This window comes from Manis javanica, chromosome 10 (genome assembly GCF_040802235.1).
Source record: "Manis javanica isolate MJ-LG chromosome 10, MJ_LKY, whole genome shotgun sequence".
NCBI classification, from domain to species: Eukaryota; Metazoa; Chordata; class Mammalia; order Pholidota; family Manidae; genus Manis; species Manis javanica.
Genome location: NC_133165.1, coordinates 96615058 through 96632044, shown reverse-complemented (window position 1 = coordinate 96632044; position 16987 = coordinate 96615058). Strand labels below are relative to the sequence as shown.

Below are 16987 nucleotides of genomic sequence, written 5' to 3'. Positions count from 1 at the left end.
AACTTATGGAATGTGGCAAAAGCTGTTGTAAGAGGGAAGTTTAGAGCAAAAATGTCTACATTAAGAAAAAAGAAAGATATCAAATAAATAATCTAACTTTACACTTCAAGAAACTAGAAAATAATCAAAAAAACTAAGCCCAATTAGTAGAAAGAAGGAAATAAAAATGGTCAGAGAGGAAATAAATGAAATAGAGACCAGAAAAATAATAGAAAAGATCAAGTATAATAAGAGCTGGCTTATTGAAAAGATAAACAAAATTGACAAACTTTTAGCTAGACAAAGGAAAAAAGAAAGTTGATTATACCTCAATTTAAAAAAAAGAAAGTGATTGGAGGTTTTTAAAGAGAGTTCCTCAAATAGAACCAGGAAATACCACCAGAAAAGGAGTCCCAAAAATCAAGAAAGAAAAATACTCATGAAATTAGCTCTACTCAACTGTAAAAAAAAAAGTGTTACCAATATGGAGATGACTGTTGCCTATATAACATGTCAAACATGTTGCCTAGTATGTCCAACAAAACATATTGCTTTATTGTCACAAAATAAGAGTACAGAGGTCCAAAGTGCTATTATCTGAATGTAAATCTCTGCCTATAATTTCCAATAAAATAACTGAGGCCTGCCTCTTTTTAGAAATTATTCTAATGCTTATGTGGACAGACTGACATTAAATACATTTAACAAAAGCTTAACATCCACAGTACAGCAAAACACTCATGGAAAGACTTAATGCAATTTTGAAGGGTATGATTAAGACATGCATAAGTAATGATTATAAGACTACAATGATTAAAGTGCAATATTTATTATTTGCCCAGTAGATCTCCTAAGGTATAGTCTGGGTTCTCAACACTATCATGTACATTGCAAAAGGAGATGAAAAGTCATATCTAAGAATCCTGGTGAGGAATATCTCTGAGAATAAAATAGATAATTTATAAAATCAGTGTGAAAGGAAACAGAAGTAGAGAAAAATACATCTAAAACACCAAAAAAATAGTTCTGATATGACAACAGAATGTTCTAGAGTACTGAAAGTGGAAGATAGAGTGGTAGTAATAGTAATAATAATGACTAACATTTATTGACTGCTTATTCTATGCTAAACACTAATCATTTTATATGCAACATCTAATTGAATCTCCCCAAGAACCACCATCTTACAGATTTAGAAATTAAAACTTAAGAGAGCATAAGTAACTTGACCTTGGTCACACAGCTAGTTCAGGGGCAGAATCAAAACTCCAATCCAAGACCCTTATACTCCCAACCACCACACTGTCTTGTCTTAATGCAAAGCTAAGCTAAAAAGAAGCATGAAGAGGCAGCCTAGAAGAATTTTCCAATACAATAACCTTACAATGTTTAAAGGAAAAAAAGAACCTAAAATATAAATATGCTAAATTCTTGTGTCAGTAGTCTGAAATCTGGGAGTTAAAACATGACTTCATGGGAGAGGGTCAGAGTCAAGAATGGGTTTATTCTTTCTGAGGAAGACTTCAGCACAGAACAACTAAAAAGAACTGAGAAGATCTCTGGGGGAAAAAAATGTGGATCAAAAGAAGCAAATAGAACTGATTTGACTTAAATGCCAAGAAATAGGAAAAATAATTACATTTAATAATCCAATTATTACTAGCGCAGTTAATAGGATGATATTTAGGGAAAATCAGGATGTAAATTCAGGAAATATTAAAGCCAAGAGTTACTAGAACTTCTAGGGGTCTGTGCTGCTTCAGTAGTTCTGGTTCTAAAATAGGACCATAAAATTAGATTCTTTGCCAATTATAAAAAATAACTTCTAATCCATAATGCTCCTTTGCTTAGTTTTGAAGCACTACAACTGAATTTTTGAACTGCTAAGCTCATCTCAATTATCATTTTGCTTAGGTTCCAATAATAGTATTAGGAGAGAATTAGCTTTATCAGATTGGGGTTCTTTGCAAATAAAAGCAACAGAAAAAAATAGGGTTGGACCACAGCAGGTTCAAAGGGGTAAGAGGAAGATAACAATCTTAACAGTCTGATCAGGACACAGGCATTGGAATGAATGAAAGCCAAGTAGTTTCAGTTTTTTTAAGCCTCTGCTCAAGATTCAAATTCCAAGAAGATAAGCAATCAAATCGGCCTGGTTTGCATCACTAATCCCCCTCTCGGCTAACAGAGAAGAAAGCCCACCTGATTACATCTCACTGGGAAGAAATTCTTCAAAAGGTGATGTTTGGAAGGGGAAATGGATGCAGGACAGGAAATAACAGTACACACCCCTGCCCTCATAACTCTTAGCACTTGGATTAAGGAATATTTCTGCCTCTTTCAATGAAAAATCCCACTTGCAATGACACTGAATGTTTGACTGGTGGGCTCTGAAGTGGACCAAGAGCAATGATCAGAAGTCATACAATGACTGCTCCATTTGATCAGAAGCAGATTAGGGACAGCTCTGATTACTTCTAAGTACAATCTATTAAAGTGAGATCTATGGTATAACGTGTAAAAAGTTCATATGGACTTTCAGAAGTCAAACAACCAAAATAGGAAAATGGGGGAAAACAAATCTTTATAATCAAGAAAAAAAGCCAGTTGTCTCATTTGGAAAGCTAACAAATTACCATCAAAGTTACTGTCACTTACGGCAACCAGTTGGTCCACCTTTAACTGATATGGAATAAAACAGACAGCTGGTGAGACCATCCAGCTCCACAAGGCCAGGAAATATTTGAAAAACTAAAACAGGATATGAATTATTTAAGAGTTCTGAAAAGACCCAAGCTTTTCAAACTTTTTAATGGTATCAGGTGACACATCAGTCAGTGATCTGGGGATAATTTTATTACAAGATCATGATAATGTAAAACATTCTGCAATATACCCAGGTAAAAATGATAGCCAAGGGAAAAAAATGTATTTGTCTTCTTTAAGGAAAGAAAGTTTGGCAATTATTTGAGCCATAACATCATTTACAGGAGTACCCTGTGGACTGATCATTAAGCCTTAACTTGGAGAAAAAAACTACCACTGAGGAGCAGAGGTGGCTATAGAAGATTTCAGGACTTCTAAATAAATGTTCAACATGTTCCTAGTGGGTGAAAATCCTTGTGGAAGCCCCCTCATAAAAAGTAGAACCTCTAAATGCATCTCATGAGTCCATCCTAGGAGGACATTATACTTATAATTTTTCTTAAGTTAACATGATTTCACTTAAGAAATGGAAGGAGGGGATACTCAAGGAGAAGACCATAAAACCTTTAGCTGTCTCAGATCTCCAATGTGCTCCCCCATCTCTGTGGGAGGACTAGAGGTACAAGGGAGCACATTCTGACAGTACAAACAAGATGGAGTCATCATAAAACAAAAGGGAAAATCCCAGAGGTTTTACTCTCTCCAAGCTCCGAGAGCCCATGAGATTAGTCTTGAGAGAAACAGTTCTAAAGAAAGATAAGCTTTACTTGCCATAGAAACAGGACTGAAGTAACAGTGTCTGAGCACTAAGAGGTAGTGAGTGGCCACAGAGGCATCTACTGAGAAAATGGACCTGGACATGCTCCAGAAGTCATCCAACAACGATCAGATACCACTTGGCCTTGTCAGCTGAGCCAATCCAACACCATCATCAAAGTCCTTCATTAAAATGCTGGAAATTCAAATTTAATGAAGTTCTTCCTCATTAATACTGCCAAGATAATAATACTGCCAAGACAGACTTCTCCACCTTGAACATGGATAGCATGTGGCCATCCAAAATCCTTACGTGTAGTAGGCTCAACTTTCTCTCTGGACTGACCTCTTACCATTCTCTCCCAGCACCTACCTCTTCCCTTTGCCAGTGCATTAAGCTTCCGTGACCCTTGAATGACCTATAGGACTACCAGTACTCTATGATCTTTCTATGGGACCTCTGCATGTGTTCTCTCTGCCCAGAATGTCTTTCCATCTTTCATCTTCCTCTTTCTCTGGCTACTCCTCCGCCTTTCAGTGTTCAACTTCATGTCACCTTTTCTGAAAGTTTCCCTAAACATTCCCCACGTTGGGTCAGGTACTCCCCTGCTGAATCCCCCTGGCACTCTTGCAGTTAAAGCCCCTATGACACTAACCCATAATTATCCACTTACTTGTCTATGTTCCCATAGACTGTTTATCTTGAAGGCAGGGACCACAAAGAGTAGGCAATCCATCAATATTTTTAAATAAATAAGGGATTTTTGTTTGTTTTTATCTCCTGTACACAAAATAACACCAGGCACATAATCAACTTGCAATAAATATTTGCTGAGTGGATCACAGGCTCTCAGAAACATTTGTTGAATGGATGAAGTGATGGTCAGATGACCAGGAAGTATTACATATCAGATACCTGAAATTCCCATAGTTTACTTTCTGACCCCATATACCTGTCCTTCTCACTCTCTGAGACTCTGATTTTCTGGTCCCTGACCTTGTAGATATGTCCAGTCTCTTGACACCTCAATAATCACTGTGTCTTTAAACACATTGATGGTGTCACTCCCTCCCCTACTCAATCTGCAACCATTTTTTATTATGAACTCTTAAGCTGTACTTTCATTCTTAAAAACACAGCCCTGTACAAATCTCTGCTGTCACAAATATCCTGCTGTCACAGCTACTAAGAATGCCACACCAGAATAATATCATACCCCATGCAGATGGGGCCCCCTAAAAACTCGTAGTCTTCTATTGCAGCTAGAACTTCATGACACCAGTCCTCCAAGCTGGAACTGGTTACCCTATCCATTCCTCTCCACAGTCCCATCGTCTTCTCTCTCCTCAGGCCAGCCATCTCTCCTAGCTCTCTGTTATTGGAAGATAGTCCTGCTTCCTACTTCATCAGATGATTGAGGTAAGAAGCCATCAACTCAACTCTCTACCTCCACAGTCTTACTTAAATCTACTTCTGTCTGTTCGCCCTTCCCTCTATATCAGGATGAAGTGTCTGCCCAGCAGCCCACCCTCAGCTGAAGATGAAGCACTTTGTACTTTCCAGCCTCACCTCCTTTGCTCTTCTGCAGGGCTCCACTCATAATTAACCTCTCTCTCTCATTTCTTCAACTTCTTTTTTCTGGCTCTTCATCCTCAGCATAAGAATATGCTAACATTTCTCAAATTCTATATCCCTCCCCTAGCTTGACTTACTCTCTTCTTTCCCTTATCAGCCAAGATACTTGTAGCATTATTCTCTACCTCATCATGTGCCATTCATTTAGCCAATACGATCAAACTTTTGTGGGTAATACATAGGGGAAAAAATAAAAAGATCCCACAACTGGAAATGCGATTGTCCTCAGGAATTTAAATTCTAAAATTAATCAGCAAGAAGACAGAACAATCTCCCTGCTAGAGTGAGACAACAACAAGGCAGTAAGTCCATAAATTAGCAAAATCCGGCTGACAAAAGGTACCTCAGCCAATGGACTCAGAGCATTTTAATTCCACGGTAAGGAATGCATTATGCTAGCATATGTCATTTAAATTCTGTAATTTCCCTCATTTTGAATCCTTCTGATTTATTTGGCTTCCCATGTAAACTGCCTCTACAAAGAAAGAGTCCCTCATTTCAGGAAAGTCCAGGACTGGAGATAGAGATTAGTCCCCATTCTCAGAATTGCCCCACTTCTCAAAGAGAAGAATAGATACGGTAGTGACCCTGAAAGTTTGTAGTCAAATGTTAAGGGAAACACATTATTTTACCAAGAGGAAATAAGCCATTCATTCACACAGAGGCTATATGTCAGGACTAAAGGAAAAAATAATGTGTTACCATCAAAAAGTTTTGTGATGATGTTGAGTTTGCATCTTTCTCATATATTAGAAGAGCTTTCTGCATCAAGTAAATCGCTTTGGATAGCTTATTCTTCCTTATTGTATTCATTACACGTAATTCTGAAAGAGCAAACAAACATTTTACCGAAAGAGTAACATAAAAAATATCTTTAAAATTTGGGGGGAAGGCAGTTTGTCCCTTGTTCCAATTTTTATTACCTGTAAAACAATCACTGTTTCCAGGTTGCTTTAGCTTTTCCGGACCTTTGGTAGATGTGTTCTTGCTAACAGTTGGAGTCTGCAAAACTGAAGAGGAAGAAGAAGGGGGAGGAGGAAAGGAAGGAGAAGAGGGAGGAGATTGCCACTTCGATTAGTTTTGTGTCCAAGAAAGGCAATATTTTCTAAAAATTAAAGAGTAACAACAATCTATTTGTATAAGTATGGCTTCCTCTATCATATGCCAACTTTTTTTTATTAACAGATAAAAATTCAAACAAATCTACTATAATGCAATTTTGTAGACAAATTCTCTTTAATTTGCCACAGTATACCTGAGGACATTGAGAATTTTCAAATTATAAGAACACTTGATTTTCTAGCTTATCTCAAATAAATAGGATCCAACCTACTCGAAGGTTGTAATAGGACCCAACCTACTTCTGTTCACATTCTCTTTTTTATAAACTTTGCAAAACTGCCTCATCCAGGGTCCCTGCAAGAGTTCTGGGGACCATGTGAAGACCTCCACTCTCTTCTGGCTGTGGTGATGAAATCAGAGCCTCCTTCAAGACTTTCACATAATACTTCACATAAGACTTTCACATAAGACTTCAACACTAACCCACATCGTACTGCCAGTTGATTGGGGGCAGTGAGAGACCCTGGTGAACCATTAGGACTGACCATCACGGGGGTCCAGAGAGAGAGAGAGAGAGGCTGGATGAGGGAGGAGAGGATAAAGACACGCTGGCCTACTGGCCCCTGGAGATGAAGAATGTTGCAGAGATTCCTGAGTTCCAGGTCTAGTCCTCAAGAGACCTGGCAATATTTTTGTTTCTGTTCTTGGAGGTACATATGTGTACCTTAAGAAGAAAACTTAAAATAAACCCCTTTTCCTGAGGTTTCATTATTGGTGCTACTGTGTGGAATGGTGATCTACTGATGAAAAGATGCCAACAGACACCATTAATGGATATAAAGATTTTTTAACAGTGAAGAATAAGAGTTTATCTGTACGGAGATAGCAACACAAAGCGGAAAACAATGTGACATTCTCTCTGTACCTGGGGTATTGTGGATGCTAACTGATAGCTCTTATGATTATAATCATTGGAGATAAGAAGGATGAGGTTAGGTTGCAAGAAACTCTGAGTGTCCAATACAGATGAGTCATATTTAATGCCACTGCCATCAATAGCCCACAATTGTAGAGTTTTTGAGTAAAAATGTAAAAATTAGTATTTACGTACCATAGTCTGCCAGCAGCATACAAAAGTGAAAAGAGACAGGAGGGGAAAAGTGATAATCCATGCTAAGGTGGCTCTTCAATATAGCAGAGAAACATCAAGGAGACCCAGAGATATTGCAAAGGAACAATAACTAATTCCACTTAAATTTGAGCTCAGATCTACCATCAATATCTTTAAGTGATCTCTGATAAAAACTCACAGGATCGCTTGACTTTCAAAGATTAGTGGATGGCAATTGGAGAATGAGGTATTTAGTAACTCCATGAGTAAAGAGACCCTACTTCTCCACTAAAAAAGATAACACAGCTACTAAGTGAAACTCATGGGCTAGTTTTCTTAAAGAAAACCTGACACATAAATGCCAATACATTTCTCATCCAAAACTTTTCAAACCGAAGAGTGTCCAAGGTTATTATTCTAATTAACCTCATTTATGTACTAGAGAAACTTTATCAAAGTTGACACAGATATTTCAATACTATTTGCTTCCCTCCATGCCCAGCAGGTCCTTAAAGAAACAGTTTTTGAAACAATGTAAAATTTAAATAAAATGTAAAGGGATATAATAATGAAAAAATGAAACTTTTAATAAGTAGAATGCAAATACAAACAAACGGTCCTAAATGCATATCAAATTGGTAACATTACCATACAAAAATACAATTAATTAAAGTAAATATGAACACAGTTCCTTGATATATGATATAGACTAAAGACAAAATGAACTGCAAAGAAATCCTGAATTTACTTAGTAGATTTGTTGTTAATGGTGGTATTGGTTTAATAATTCTGAAAGTTTTATTTTGTTAATATAAAAGTTTTATTTGTTAATGCAGTAGGATAAAGTAAAGGAGTTATTACACTGATATTGTTAGGAACCACAGTTCTCAACATGGGAGAAGGAAAATACAAAAATGAAATGTAGAACTTTGGACTTTCAAAGTGTTGGACTTTAAATTGGCAATATCAGAAATAATTTATATATATCTGTATCTATATATTTTATACATATATTATAAATTATATATTATATAAATTATATAGATATATAAACTATTTCTTTGTTATTTATTTTACATGTATAATATATAATAAATACATAAATATATAAGCTTACATTATTTATTTTATATTTATATATTATTTATAACTTATTTATAAACATAAAAATATATCTACAGATATAATAAATTACATATATACATATATAAAATACAGAGAAAGATATATAGATATTTATATCTTCTATTGTATAAAAGGAGCTATTTTACATCTCAAGAGCAATGAGTACCCTAGCTTACAGATCTTGGTTTCTAAATACTATTTCCTATCAAAAGGAGCCAGAGATTCTTAGAAAAATGGTCAATTCCAGTTCTGGGATACATAAAGCCTAAGGTAAGTCTAGACTATACTTTTGGGCTCAGAAAGTGAGAAATTGCTCAAGAATAATAGGGACATATCGTAAGAACACAGGATCCTGTTTAAGGTCCCCCACTGGCAAAATGTGTGATTTTTGAGCATCAGAAAGAACAATGATAGTAACTGAATTTTTACAGTTTAGCAAAAAACAATTTACTCCATAATATAATTTAATAAATTAAAAGGGCAAAGTAGGGACAGGTCTTCTTTATAAAAGGATGTCAGCAAATAAATGTAGCAGGAATTGTTCAGTAAGAAAATCACCATGTACAGCCATTGGAATAATTCTGGAAGGTCACCAGTAAAAGGTAAAACCATTGAGCAAAAATCTGCTGGGGAATAGGACATTCATTCCATCTCAAAGCATCACCTAACAATACTAATTATTTTGTCACCATAAAGAGGGAAAGTACCTTACAATGGTGATATCTGGTAGACACCATCTTAACAAAATAACAGTATTTTGCCTCACCAATAATAGGACAAATGGACAATATGGACAGCTTTATATGATACAATGGATGCACACACATAACCTATGTAATCACCAGGAAAATTCAAATTGTAGGATGTTCTGGAAACACCTTCAGAAACTTGTAACAAAAGAAAAAAAGATAGTTATTGTAGATTAAACTAGACCAGAGCAGAGGGGTGCTGTCATGTCATGGCAGCATAAGACAGCCCTCATATTTGTCCTTCCCAATCCCCAAGAACAAAACTTCAGCATCCGTTCATGAACAAAAGTGCCTGAGAAAGAAAAGCAAAATGAGAAGCTCAAACTTTCTGCTTTCACACTATACTACAAAGCTATTGTATTCAAAACAGTATGGTACTGACATAAAAATAGACACATAGACAGACTAATGCAACAGAATCAAGAGCCCAGAATAAACCCATGCATACACATTCAAATAGTATTTGACAATGCAGCCAAGAATACTCAATAAGGAAAAGATAATCTCTTCAATAAATGGTGTTGAGAAAAGTGGAAATCCATACACAGAACAATGAAATTGGACCTCTTCCGTATTACACCACTAACAACAATTTACTCAAAATGGGTTAAATATTTAAACATAAAAACTGAAACCATAAAACTCCTAGAAGAAAACACAGGGAAAATGCTCCTTGATATTGGTCTTGGTAATTGTTTTTTGGATCCGACAGTAAAAACACAAGCAACAAAAGAAAAAAATAGTCAGTGGGACTACATCAAACTAAAAGGCTCTGTACAGCGAAAGAAACAATCAACAGAATGAAAAGGCAACCTACAGAATGCAAGAAAATATTTGCAGATTACATATCTGTAAAGGGTTTAATATCCAAAATATATAAAGAACTCATACAACTCAATAGTAAAAAAAAAATCTGATTTTAAAATGTGCAGAGGAGAAAATATTTTTCCAAAGACATACAAATGGCCAACAAGTCCATAAAAAGATAATCAGGATCACTAATCATCAGGGAAATGCAAATCAAAATGACATATCACCTCATACCTGTTAGAATGGCTATTATCAAAAAGATAAGATATAACAAATGTAAAATATGTGAAGAAAAGGGAATCCTTGTGCACTGTTGGTGGGAATTTAAACTGATTCAGCTTGTATGGAAAATACTATGAGGTTCCGAAAAAGTAAAAATAGAACTATGATCTACTGATCATATGATCCAGCAATACCACTTCTGGATATATGTCCAAAGAAAAGAAAAAACAAGATCTCCAAGAGATATCTTCACTCCCATGTTCATTGCAGCATTATTCACAATAGCCAAAATATGGACACAATCATGGATGAACATATACAGAACATATGGTATATATATATATATATATATATATATATATATATATATATATATATATATATATATAATTCTAGGCATCTTATGTAAAGCATGGTGATTATACTTAATAATACTGTAGTATATACATTTTACCTCATTATTAGGTAAAGTGGTCAAAACATTTTTTAAAAGATGCCAACAGTAATATTGCAATATTGGTAATACTATGTGCATATAAATAACACTTTTACTTGAGTAAAAAAAAAAAAGTTGCTATACAAAATCTTAAATGTTCTCACCACTAAAAAGAAATGGTAATTATGTGACATAATGAAGGTGTTAGCACTGATGGTAATCATTTTGCAATATACTAATGTATCAAATCAATGCATTGTACACCTTAAATTTACACAATGTTATATACCAATTATATCTTAATAAAGCAGGGGAGAAGTATGCACTCAAAACTTAATTAACTAACCAACATCTGACTAAGTCTATTTAGCTGTACATATGATGTGACACCTGAAAGGTTTAGACAGAGATCAGAGGTCATATTACGTTGGAACACTTAATTATATTCCTTTTTTTATTCAGGTATCATTGATATACAATTTTATGATGGTTTCACATAAACTACACAGTGGTTTCAACATTCACCTATATTATCAAGTCCTCAGCCCCTCTATTGTGGCCACTGTCTATCAGTGTAGTAAGTTGTAGAGCCATTAATTGTCTTTTCCATGCTGTACTACTGTCCCTGTGACCTACCTATATTGTGATTGCTAATTATAGTGCCCCTTAACCCCACCCACCCACCCACCTTCCCCAGCTCCTCCCCTTTTGTAACCACTAGTTCCTTCTCAGTATCTGTGAGTCTACTGCTATTGTGGTCCTTTCCCTCTAGACTTACCTGTGTCTTTCCACTGTGTGCTCTCTGTTTCAGCCATAAGAGAATCCCAGTAGCTCCTAAACTGCACTACGTTTGTTCCTGCCTTATTAAAGGCTGCTTTCTCCACCCAAAATGACTGCCTCCTTTCTGGTCTTCTTCATAAAGATATTTGCTAGCTTTCCAGTCAACTATCACCTCTTCTAGGAAGCCATCCCTGATTTTCTTATCTATTATATATACTCCTCTTATGTGTGCCCATCACAGACACTCTTAGCCCACTTCTATAACATTTATCAATCTCAAAAATGTTTTGACCACCCTACCTAATGTTTGGATCATGTTTTTATACTCCACAAATGAGTGAAATCATTTGGTATTTATCTTTCTCCGCCTGGCTTATTTCACTGAGCATAATACCCTCTAGCTCCATCCATGTTGTTGCAAATGGTAGGATTTGTTTTCTTCTTATGGCTGAATAATATTCTACTGTGTATATGTACATCTTCTTTATCCATTCATCTACTGATGGACACTTAAGTTGCTTCCATATCTTGGCTAATGTAAATAGTGAAGACATAAACATAGGGGTGCATATGTCTTTTCAAATCAGGGATCTTGTTTTCATCTAGTAAATTCCTAGGAGTGGGATTCCTGGGTCAAATGGTATTTATATTTTTAGTTTTTTGAAAAACCTCCATATTGCTTTCCACAACAGTTGAACTGATTCACATTGTAGGTTCCCCTTTCTCTGCACCCTCATCAGCATTTGTTGTTTCTTGTCTTTTGGATACTGGCCGTCCTAACGGATGTGAGGTGATATCTCATTGTGGTTTTAATTTGCATTTCCCTGATGATTAGCAATGTGGAGCATCTTTTCATGTGTTGTGGACAATCTTCTTTGGAGAAGCATCTGTTCAGATTCTCCACTCATTTTTTAATCAGGTTATTTGTTTTTTTTTTTGGTGTTGAGGCATGTGAGCTCTTTATCACTTAATTATATTCTATAATGACTCATAGTAGTTAAATGAATATTGGCTATATAATCATTCCAAGAGTAATATCACTTGATCTCAAATAAAGGAGTTTTTAGATCCAATCATGTTAAATCTTATTTTGAAATTCAAATAAATGTGATATTTGTGTGCATGCAGTATTAATAATACTATAATCTTACTATGAGCATCGTTTAAAAAAATGTTTTGACCACTCTACCTAATAATAAGGCAAAAACAACTCAGATCCAACTCCTCTGTACTCTCACACTGCTGTCAGAGATGCCATCCTAAAGTTTTTCATTAGTTTCCAGGACAAACTATAAACCCCCCAGATCCTCAAGATCCAGCTGCAATCTTTCCCTCTAGACTTACCTGTGTCTATCCTCTGTGCCCTCTCTGTTTGAGCCATAAGAGAATCCCAGTAGCTCCTAAACTGTACTATGATTGCTCCTGCCTTATTAAAGGCTGCTTTCTCCACCCAAAATGACTGCCTCCTTTCTGGTCTTCTTCATAAAGATATTTGCTAGCTTTCCAGTCAACTATCACCTCTTCTAGGAAGCCATCCCTGACTTCCTTATCTATTATATGTACTCCTTTTATGTATGCCCATAACAAACACTCTGAGCCCACTTCTATTACATTTATTAATCTCAACTGTTAGGTTGGCTTACTTATCTACAAGTTCAAATTAGAGTCTGTGTTATCTTATTTGTACCAAAACTAATATGGTTCCAGATCTTGTAGGTACTCAATAATTACGTTTGCTTGATTGAATTAACAAAATACCAATGATCTACTAAAACTCAAACATAATTAATTTAATTTTTTTAGAAGTTACTGATTTGCTATGCTGGTCTAAGCAAAGGTATCTATTGACATTAATCAGAGAAGTAAAATAATAATAATGAGATTATGAAACTTATCTGGAAAACACCCAGTAACAAGAACATAATTTACAAATTAAATTGATTTGATACTTGAATTAATATTAGAATAGATTCAGAACAAGTTATTTGCTTTGATGACTATTACCTTGCAATTGGTCAAGAAGTACAACAGCTATTCGGTGCTGGGCTTGAATTAGTTCAAGGTGCAAATCCATTATGAAACTATTTGGTGTGCCTGGTTTGTAAACTTCTTCATTTATATCTTGGGGGTACTTTGGTAGAATTGAAGTAAAAACAAAAAGAAAATACAGTTATCAAAACATACTAAAAACAGCTCTATCTTATTATTACTCAAGTTATCACTTTACTCTTAGCCATTTAATTTCCTCACTTCTCAGCCCTTTGCAGCAGCTTATATGCTATTAATCTGCGTTTCAGTTCATCAGTGGGCTCTCTAATGATAAATTCAAAGACTCCTCACTCTCCTGGACTTCTTCTGAGAAGAGGGGAATATATTTCTGGCCTATAAGAGGGAAGTCACCACAAATCATACTTTATTTACCTACTTGCAAAGCCAGCCCTCTTCCTAGTTAAACTTAAATCTAATGTAAGAGTTTCCTTCTTACCTTGGTATAGCAATGGTCAATCACTGATGGTCCATTTGACAAAGCGGTTAACATGCAATTCGAATTCAGTCTACCAATTGCTTTGCCAAGAAGTTCATAAGCCAAAAATAACTGTTCCACAGGTTTTTTCTAAAGTAATTTTATAAACAAAATAGAAAAAATAAAACTTAAGGGAAAAAAATCATATGTAATATTCTGAACTTCACAATAATTCAAAACCAAATAAAAATTTAAATAGTCTATCCAACACCAATAATGTTACATTTCTTGCTAAGTGTATTTGTCTTTAATTAAATGTGGGATACTATTAATAAAGATGAAATAATAGTACAGTTCCTCATTTTTCCAGAGATAAGTTAAACTTTTGACAAACATGTATATAATCTCCTTCAATGGCTTTCAAAATTCTGATTGTATGAAATGTATAGGTAAGTTTTAAAAATATAACACATAATTTATCATTTGCACATATTTCATTTTCAAAGTTAATTTTTTTTAAATCTCAGACTCTCAGAACTGGAAATTTAGACTTAGAGGCCATCAAATCCAATGGTGTATCCAATGGTGCACACCATAATTTTCAAAAAGTAAATACTTTTTCACTGTAATTATTCTCACAGAGAGACAAATATAGAGAATAACATAAGGAGCAACCAGCTCTGTTTAAACTTTCTAATTTTCCACATTTTCTAAAGAAAACATTCAGGAAATAAAGCAAACACATACGTGCACATAACTGAGATCCCTATATATGTAAAACTGTCTGCAATTACATTTATTCCTCTTCTCTGCCCCAGAGGTAGCCACTGTCCTTGAATTTGGTTTTTACCATTCTTTTTGCATGTTTTTAAACTTTTACTACATGTGTATGTTTCCATTAACAATATGCAGTGTTGCTTCGCATCTCTTAATTCTGGCATAAAATTCTGCTGTTCACTTTTTTCATTCAACCATATGCTGTTGAAACTTTTTCATGCTGGTATATGTAACTAAATGTGTCAGCAAGGGTTTGGTTGGAACACAGACCAACTCTAGAAATTCCAAATAGATAAGGATTTAATACACAGAACTAGAGATATCCACCACTATTGGGAGGCCTGGGGAGGTAAAGATTTAAAAAGCTGCCAGTGACAATTTCACTGCATGTGGAAGCCCCTGTGAATCTTAAGAGCCTAGGAGGCAGCTGGTAACAACCTCAAGGGTCTACTACACTGAGTCAAATGAATTGCAAGAGTTTGCTCAGCAGGGCTGGTAAATTTTCTTCCATCTGGCACTGCAGAATGAGAACTGTCCCATCCCTCTGCATTACAAATTCATGCAAATGCTCCTCATTGGAAGACTAACCTAGACCATATGGAAATGAGATGCTGGGAAATGTTATTCCAGGTTTTCCCCTATAATGCAAAGGAGATTATAGAAGGGGATGGCAATGATGACAAGCTGACTCTAGTCCAAGCCCACCCTAGATCATTCATCAACAGGGCTACAAGGAAATGATGTTATGCTGAGGAATACATCACAATTTATTTGTCCACTCTCCTGCTGATGGGCATTTAGATTGCTATCGCTAAAAATGTGCAGTGCTGTGCCAGTCTGTTGATACTTTCTCTAGAGTACCTACGGCTTTTTTTCTGTTTCATTTCTTACTCAGCTGTTTAAGACTTCTAGGATATGCTGAACAGAAGAGTGACAGATATCCTTATGCTGTTACATTAGTATACAGGGACTGCTTTTAATCTTTTATGATAGGCATAACATTCATTGAAAATCTTCGGATGATTCCCCTTAAGGTACACAGAAGTTCTAGCCAAGCTATTTTTTACAAGATGGCTAAATTTTGTCAAATGTGTTTGTTGCATCTCTTTATCTAGTGAGAAGATCATGTTTTCCCTCTCATCTGCAAATGTGGCATATTGCACTATAGATTTTCTAAAGTTAATTCATCATTGCATTTCTGGAGTATACACAATTTGATTACATATATCTATTCAAGATACATAAAGTTATATATCTCCATTCAAGAATTACAGATTCAGGGAGGTTTCCAAGTGACCCAAGTAGTGTAAATTCAAATAACAGACCTATATGAGGGTGACCAAGATTATATATCATTAGGAAGAGAGACTTTCTCACTTCTCAGTGCCCATGTTGAGATACTTCCCTACGCAAATAGGTAGATGCTATCCTAGTCTACCTTTTCCTAGAATGTAGTCTTGTAGGTTCTAAGTTTTTGTGTGACTCTCAGTTCCCAGGCCCCATCTTTCACAGGCCCAAGCCTCATCACTTGTCCCCAGATAGCTGTCAATCTAAGCTTCTTTATAGCTGAGCCCGTCAACTCACTGCAGCAACTATTCATAAACTTACCATTCTGGTTTTCAGCTCCCCTTTCTATTTTGGCCCCTGAGATTACCCTTTCTTGTGAGCTGTGAAATGTGCTTGAGGATATTTGTTCAATTCTGTCCAAAATTTCTACACATGGCCACATTCTATCATCACATCACCACCACCATCATCTTTGTGCCCATCTTTGACATCATCACAGCTAACACTTAATGAAAACACGTTCCAGTACTGGGCTAAATGCTTCATGTGGATTAATGTTTTAATTACCACAGTCTTATATCCTATTATTATAATTTTATAATCAAATATGTTGAAAAAATAGCTACTATGTACTCAGCAAAACTTTTAAATAAGTTTTTCATGTAATCACAATAGTACCTCATATATTTTTTAAATAGTTGCATATATATAATGTATCCTACCTACAGACTCTGCCAGGTAAGCATGTGGATTTTGAATTCCCCTATAATAAATTTTCACTCCTTCTCCCCACTCCACTCCCCTCCTTATGGGCCTGAGACCCTAGGTCAAGAATCAGTGCTCTATGTGAAACAAGAGAAAAACTAAGTAGCTACCATGTGCCAGGTGCTGGTTTACATAATGTTAACAATATCTCATTTAAACTGTATGACTTAAATAGTACCAAGAGAATAGGTACTAATGTTATAATTTTATAGATGAGACACTAACATTCAAACAGAAGAAATACTTCATTCAAGATCACACAGTCAATATAAGAGTCAGGATTCAACTCCAGGTCTTCCAACACAAGTTACTGTGTCCTTAG

The 16987-nt window shown here is 35.5% G+C and overlaps 1 protein-coding gene across 1 annotated transcript in view; it reads right to left on the bottom strand.

The window, feature by feature from the left end:
• CFAP54 (cilia and flagella associated protein 54) overlaps window positions 1-16987 on the bottom strand; it is a 302501-nt gene that overhangs the window by 215217 nt on the left and 70297 nt on the right. Inside the window, exons 16-19 of the mRNA XM_037023126.2 lie at window positions 13858-13986; window positions 13377-13503; window positions 6001-6087; window positions 5780-5901 (exon numbers count right to left, since the gene is read on the bottom strand). Coding sequence (XP_036879021.2) covers window positions 5780-5901; window positions 6001-6087; window positions 13377-13503; window positions 13858-13986 — 465 coding nt within the window. The remainder of the gene's footprint in view (window positions 1-5779; window positions 5902-6000; window positions 6088-13376; window positions 13504-13857; window positions 13987-16987) is intronic.